Source organism: Medicago truncatula, chromosome 7 (genome assembly GCF_003473485.1).
Source record: "Medicago truncatula cultivar Jemalong A17 chromosome 7, MtrunA17r5.0-ANR, whole genome shotgun sequence".
Taxonomy (NCBI): domain Eukaryota; kingdom Viridiplantae; phylum Streptophyta; class Magnoliopsida; order Fabales; family Fabaceae; genus Medicago; species Medicago truncatula.
Window position 1 is genome coordinate 54,717,210 of NC_053048.1, and position 6,376 is coordinate 54,723,585.

General features: G+C 33.6%; 1 protein-coding gene across 2 annotated transcripts; it reads left to right on the top strand.

Moving 5' to 3' along the window:
* The first annotated feature begins 666 nt into the window (after positions 1-666).
* LOC25499695 (GRF1-interacting factor 1) lies at positions 667-4,484 on the top strand. Of its 2 annotated transcripts, none has more exons than XM_039827272.1 (4): positions 667-1,158; positions 3,079-3,155; positions 3,591-3,675; positions 3,779-4,484. In XM_039827272.1, exons 1-4 carry the CDS (start codon positions 1,078-1,080, stop codon positions 4,220-4,222), a joined length of 687 nt encoding a protein of 228 aa, XP_039683206.1. In that variant the 5' UTR covers positions 667-1,077; the 3' UTR covers positions 4,223-4,484. The 2 variants fall into 2 exon arrangements, with proteins under 2 accessions (XP_039683206.1, XP_039683207.1); XM_039827273.1 differs by having other exon boundaries at positions 695-1,158; positions 3,782-4,222.
* The last annotated feature ends 1,892 nt before the right edge of the window (positions 4,485-6,376 follow it).

A 6,376-nucleotide genomic window follows, 5' to 3' on the forward strand; every position in this document is an offset into this window, starting at 1 on the left:
TTTCTAAAAAATAATTTCTTATTTTAAATAGCTTAAAGAGTGTCTTGGAGACACTCGTTAACAAGACAAAAAAAAAATATGCGGATTTTTATTTCCTTTAAACCCACCAACCTCTATGTATATGTTATAAATATAAACGATCTCATCAATATTAATAAGAGAAATGATATTTGAACAAGCATTTTATGACAACTTCTCTCTCATATTCATATTGTTCTTATACTTTCTTTCTCTATTATTTTGATTTTTGTGTCAATGTCTAAATCCCTCAATTTATGAGGGATACCGTAGAAACTCCCTTATATAATTTGGTTGTATGAGAAGTTGTCACAGTAAAAGATTGTATAACATTGCTCTATTAATAAATTTATTTGTATTTTCCTCCTCATGTTTTTTTTTGTCGTCTGAAATATAGATTTTTTTTTTATTTTAAGGAAATATAGATTATTATTTTTTTTTGTCAAGTAGTCTATTGGCTAGATTCACACACATTATGTATGGAGAAGTAGGAAATCCGGGGTTCAAACCCCAACCCCTGCACAAATTATCCTTGGTAGCCCCCAACTGAGCTACACCTACGGGACGGAAATATAGATTATTATTGTGTAATTTATTGAAGTAGAACGGGTATCATATTTCCCTGTCAATATAGTAAATCATCACGTGACCTAACCTAGGTTTTGAGAGGGAGGAAGGGACACGCAGTTCAAGAGAAGAGAGGCTCCGTTGCGTTGCGTAACGTTGCAGAGTGAGAGACAAGAAAGAAAGGCCCCAACCCCAATGCTCTCTCTCTCTCTCTCTAGTCACACTCTTTCAAATACTACTATCTTCTTCTTCTGTCACTGTGTTGTAGCATCATTGCAAGAAGAGAACTCAAAAGGGTTTCATTCATTGCTTTCTCTTTACACTTGCACTCTTGCACCTGTGTTTCCTTTGGATCTTCCTCTGCACTTCAAATACTTTGTTTCTTTCTTTTAAGAAACTTGATAGAGAGCCTTCATTATATTATTTTAATATCTAATAATAATCATAAGAGATATATATATATATATATATATAGCTGAGAAGAGTAGAGAAATGCAGCAGCACCTGATGCAGATGCAGCCCATGATGGCAGCTTACTATCCAAACAACGTCACCACTGATCACATTCAACAGGTTCATTTCATTCATCATTCATCTATCTCCTTCTTTAACTTCATTGCTTCTGTCTTCATATCTATATGTGTTCAATGTATGTTACACATCACTTGTATATGGTGTCTTGTATTGTATTCAAAGCAAAGCTTTAGTCAACATAGTTTACATACAACTTGCTGGCATCTTTCTCTGCTTCCTGGGGGCCCTTTTGTGCTCAGCAGTAGAACAGCACAGCTTTGTTTGTGGGTCTTCATTCATTCATTCAAGTGAAGTGAAGTGTACTCCTTTATTTATTACTATTATATTATATACCTACCTGCTTTACTCTCTTCTCTTCACTTTACTTGTCAGTTTCTGCTATATACCTGCACTTGCTAGGTAGATGCTCTAGCTAATCCTTAGTGGCTGCCTTATGTCTGCTAAATATTCTCATTCATCATCTATTTCTTCCAGTTGCACTGTGCCCACTCTATAACTCACCCATCCCTGCCTTTGGATGGATTCATTTTTGTTTTTGTTTTTACTTTCAAAACTGCTGCTGCTCCTACCTGAGAATGTATATGACGTGTGCCTCTCTGTGTACACATATCTTATCTGAATCTGAAAATTTAATCACTGTCCTTCTTTGTCTTTATCAAACAAACACTAATACTTGTTTCTTTTGATTAACACTTTTTCTCAGTGACTCACTCTTTTTTTGCTTGGTCTAGATTTTCAACCACATTGTTTGACCTTATTAGTTGCTTCCCACTTTGAGACTTGGTATCCACTCTTGTCTTCAATAATAAATTTGCGTTGAATATGAAACTCTTTATGTTTCTAGTGTCTTAATCCTAGTTTAGTAGATTTTTTGACAACTTAAAATAAATTGCCACAACTAGTGTTAAAAGAGTTATACATGAAATGAAATGAAATGAAAACTGAAAATATGTTTATAAGTAGTGGTAGGTCTCACCTTGTATGTCATCAAACAGGTTCATTATCATTTAATGTGGGACTCTAACCGGACCGTTAGTGCTCCCTTTTTTGCCATAGACTATTCTTTACTCGTGACCTAATTTTGGAATTTTAATTAAACAGCTAACAACTCTGTTGTTTGATGAAAAATGATATTTAGATAATAATTTTGAGACAACGCTCTCTCCCGTACTCTCATTGTGTCCCAAAATTAGAGGGAAGGAGAAGGCTGTCCCAAAAATAGTCACGAAATGGTTCTACAAATATATTACTCTTGTTTGATAGACCAAAAAAATTATATTAGACATCATCATTTGTAATTAGAAATGGTTGCCTTGGCAAACTAACGTCTTATATACTAAATGGAGTTTGCTTACTTTAAAAGTCCGAATATTTTTACCAGATCTAGTCAACTTGCACTTGGATAAACCCTTTTCGACACCCACTCTAATTGGGTAAAATTCACGTGATCCTCACCATTTTCTAATTTCCACTTAAAGAATCGAGACACACATGTTTTAACACAATAAGAGAATGAATGTTTGAAAGAGAATATTGAAGTAAGTGTGACTAGCATTTCTCTTGCATAAAATAAGAGAAAAGGGTTTATCCAAGTGCAAGTCGACTAGATTTGGTAAAAATATTCGGATTTTTAAAGTAAGCAAACTCCATTTAGGATATAAGACGTTAGTTTCCCAAGGCAACCATTACAAATGATGATGAAACCTTTTCTCTTACTTTATGCAAGAGAAGTGCGAGTGACACTTACTCCAATATTCTCTTATAAACATCCATTTTCTTATTGTGTTAAAACATGCATGTCTTGGTTCTTTAAGTGGAAACCATTTAGAGAATATTTGAGTAAGTGTTACTAAAAATATATGTTTTGTTACTAAGCCTTCCCGCTGGTTTATTCGTTTGCATATTTATATGATATTATCATGTCATTCTTCTAACCTTTTACTTATTTTACACAAGCAGTACTTGGATGAGAACAAGTCTTTGATTCTGAAGATTGTAGAGAGTCAGAATTCGGGCAAGCTTAGCGAGTGTGCCGAGTAAGTATTTGTCTAATTCTCCTATATATTAGTTGAATTCAATTTAGTTTCTTTTCATTAAGCATGAGGCCCAATATTGAAGAAATAGAAAAAGGTTAGAGATGGTTTTGTTCAGACCATCTTCTGATGCTGCTGCTACACTACAGTATACATAAATTATGCTTGTATTCCTTTTGGGATAAAGGATTAATGGATTTTGTCCCTAACACGTTGATTTCTTTTATGAACCTAATTTTATTTAACGGTTGAAATTGTGAAGTGAAGGGTCCCACATAGAACTGAAACTTCATATATAAGGCGTGGCCGACACATTACATGACATTCAGTTAGTTCACTTGTTTTAATTGTTACCAATATCGACTTGTCAACGTGTGTGCTTATTAGGTATGTTGTCATTTATAATCATTGTCATATATGTGATAATATATATATCAGGAATCAAGCAAGGCTACAGAGAAATCTCATGTACCTAGCTGCAATAGCTGATTCTCAACCTCAACCTCCAACCATGGCCGGTCAGGTACAAACACACGCACATTCTGATATAATTTGTTTGGTTTGGTTAATTATGTATGTATTATCAATACTAATGAGTGTTTAATCATTGATGATTGATGGTGTAGCAGTACCCTTCTGGTGGTGGAATGATGCAGGGTCAGCAGCAGCAGGGAGGAGCACACTACATGCAGGCTCAGCAGATGACACAACAACAACAACTAATGGCTGCACGTTCCTCCCTTTTATTTGCACAGCAACAGCAGCAGCAACCTTACTCAGCCCTTCAACAGCACCAACTTGGAGGCGGTGGAACTTCAGGACTACACATGATGCAAAGCGAAGCCTGTAGCAATATGAACGTGGGAGGAAGTAGTAGCTCAACATTGGGTTCTGGTGGTGGGTTTCCTGACTTCATCCGCGGTGGAGGAGAGGGTTTGCACAGAAGTCTTATTGGAGGTAGTGGCAAGCAACAAGAGATTGGGATGAGTTCTTCATCTGATCAAGGTCGAGGCGGCGGTGGTGATGGCGGCGAAAACCTTTACCTCAAATCTTCTGATGATGGGAACTAGTACTCAATTAGCTGTTCAGATCGAATTTGGTTTAATTAGTTATCTTGATCCAATTCGGATGCATTTTAACTTTTATGATCAATTAGTTAATTAGTTAGCTAGGAGAACTATTAATCAAGATCAATTAGCTAGCTAGGTGAAAAACTTAATTCTGCTTCTTAATTAGATAATCCTTGTTTATCTTGTGCTTAATTAAGGTAAACTATTTGGTGAGATTTGAATTAACTTGCATCAAATGAATGTTAGCTTTTGCTTTGCCTAATCTATGCCTCTCTCCATACGGATTCATATTGTTGAGGAAGCAACGCGGGAAAATCCCGCTCTGAAACCATGTTGAGTAATTGAGAGAATTTGAAAATGAAATCATATTTATTCAATGATATACTGAGTGAAGGAATACAATTGAGTACTCAATGAAATCATATTATTAAATGAACTTAGTAGCGGTAATTAACTCAACAAACTTTTAACCACCTCCAACAAATTGTTCATGTAATTGCATATGTCAGTGGAAAGCAAATAGCAACTTCTTTCCAAAAGTAATCTATTACATCGAACTTGACAGAATCCATTGATCTGTTGTAATATGTGGTGCTCACATCTTCAGCCGATGTAGCTGCAATTGTGAGTGGTGGGTGGTCCAAATGATCATTGTGCATATGCAGAGGAATGCTTTGATGAGTGAAATTGTTGGAGTTTTTACCTGTGAGGTGTTGAACTAATGATCTGAACTCAGAAGCATGGCAATCCCTTAACAGTATAGGATTAGATATATAGGTTACCTTAACTGTTTTCTTTAGTGTTTTATGTATTGCCTTTTGGTGATGTTTAGAATCATTGCTAGAGAGTTTTCCCATTTTTGCAACAAAGGCGTATAAACAAGTAAAACACTTCAACTATAAACTATGTATAATGTATTGTCTAATGAGGTTTTTTGGCACATATTAAAGGGTTTGTAATATCGCTAAAGAATGGACAACACTCTATTTATAGATACATGAATGAGCTTAAAAAATGAATTTCACAATCATGGTAAAGAAGGAGAGCTTCCGAAAAGGAAGGTCACTTGGGAAAATGACAAATTTGGAAAAATTGGGAGGATCATTGACTTGAAAATTGTTGTCACAACCAAATGAGACATTACGCATTCATTATAGTTACTAATTTTCTACTACATATATTAATAATATTATTACAGTTACAAATATAAAAATATGTATGTGGGACTTTCATTTGGTGGCTGCTTCATCAATTCTAGAATTACCGCCTAACTTTTTTGTCATTGTTTTACTTTTCAGTCGTTTTAGAACTCCCTAGTCTTGCTTAGCAGACTATTTTATATACAATTGTAATATCACCCTTCTATTATCTTTAGAGTGAGTACTGTTACATTTAGGTATTTCTTTCGGTTATTAGTTTAATTCATATGTGGTCTGATTGATGGAGTTAATGGATCATTTTGGTTTTTCATTATTTTGTATGTAATTCTCAATAATGTCATGGTTTTTTCGTCTTAATCTCCCACCTTTTCGAATAAGACTTTAATAATTTAGAGTTCGATTAAAATATAAGTAAAGTCAAATTAACAAAGTGTTTAAGTTAAAACTTGAACTCATACTTTTGAAAATAATTGGGTTCGACTATCATTTAATCACTGTGGATGAAAAAACTTGGTATGATTATGAATAAATTAACTTGCCTAACCCTTTTGTAAAAAATAAAATAAAACTGATTCCTCATATTATAGAAGTTTAGTTCTTTTTGTTAGATCCAACATCATAAAATAGACGAAAAATATTAAGTGTGCTGTCATCTCAATCATATTCAAATGTTACTTTTATCATGTAGTTTTGACTTGATTGTTATTTTGAATTTTTTTCAAACTCCAATATAAATATATAATTTCTACTTTGAACACAATTTCAATTATAAATTTCATATATATTTATATTTCTAATTGTCAGTTCAACATGTTTAAAATTGAATTTAAAAGTTTATACATATTTAATGAATATGCAATTTTGGACTAGTTTTTTCATCTTCCAATAAATATATATTATTAATTTCATTAAAAAAAATTATATTATGTTTGTTATATCGTTGGTGTTATTGAAAAAAATAAATATGTTTGTTACAATTTGAAAATCACAAACA

Bases quoted from the DNA above. Each gene is read 5' to 3' on its own strand.
- LOC25499695 (XM_039827272.1), top strand. From the start codon at position 1,078: ATGCAGCAGCACCTGATGCAGATGCAGCCCATGATGGCAGCTTACTAT. The intron at 1,159-3,078 runs GTTCATTTCATT...TTACACAAGCAG, and splicing joins CCACTGATCACATTCAACAG to TACTTGGATGAGAACAAGTC. The intron at 3,676-3,778 runs GTACAAACACAC...TTGATGGTGTAG, and splicing joins CTCCAACCATGGCCGGTCAG to CAGTACCCTTCTGGTGGTGG.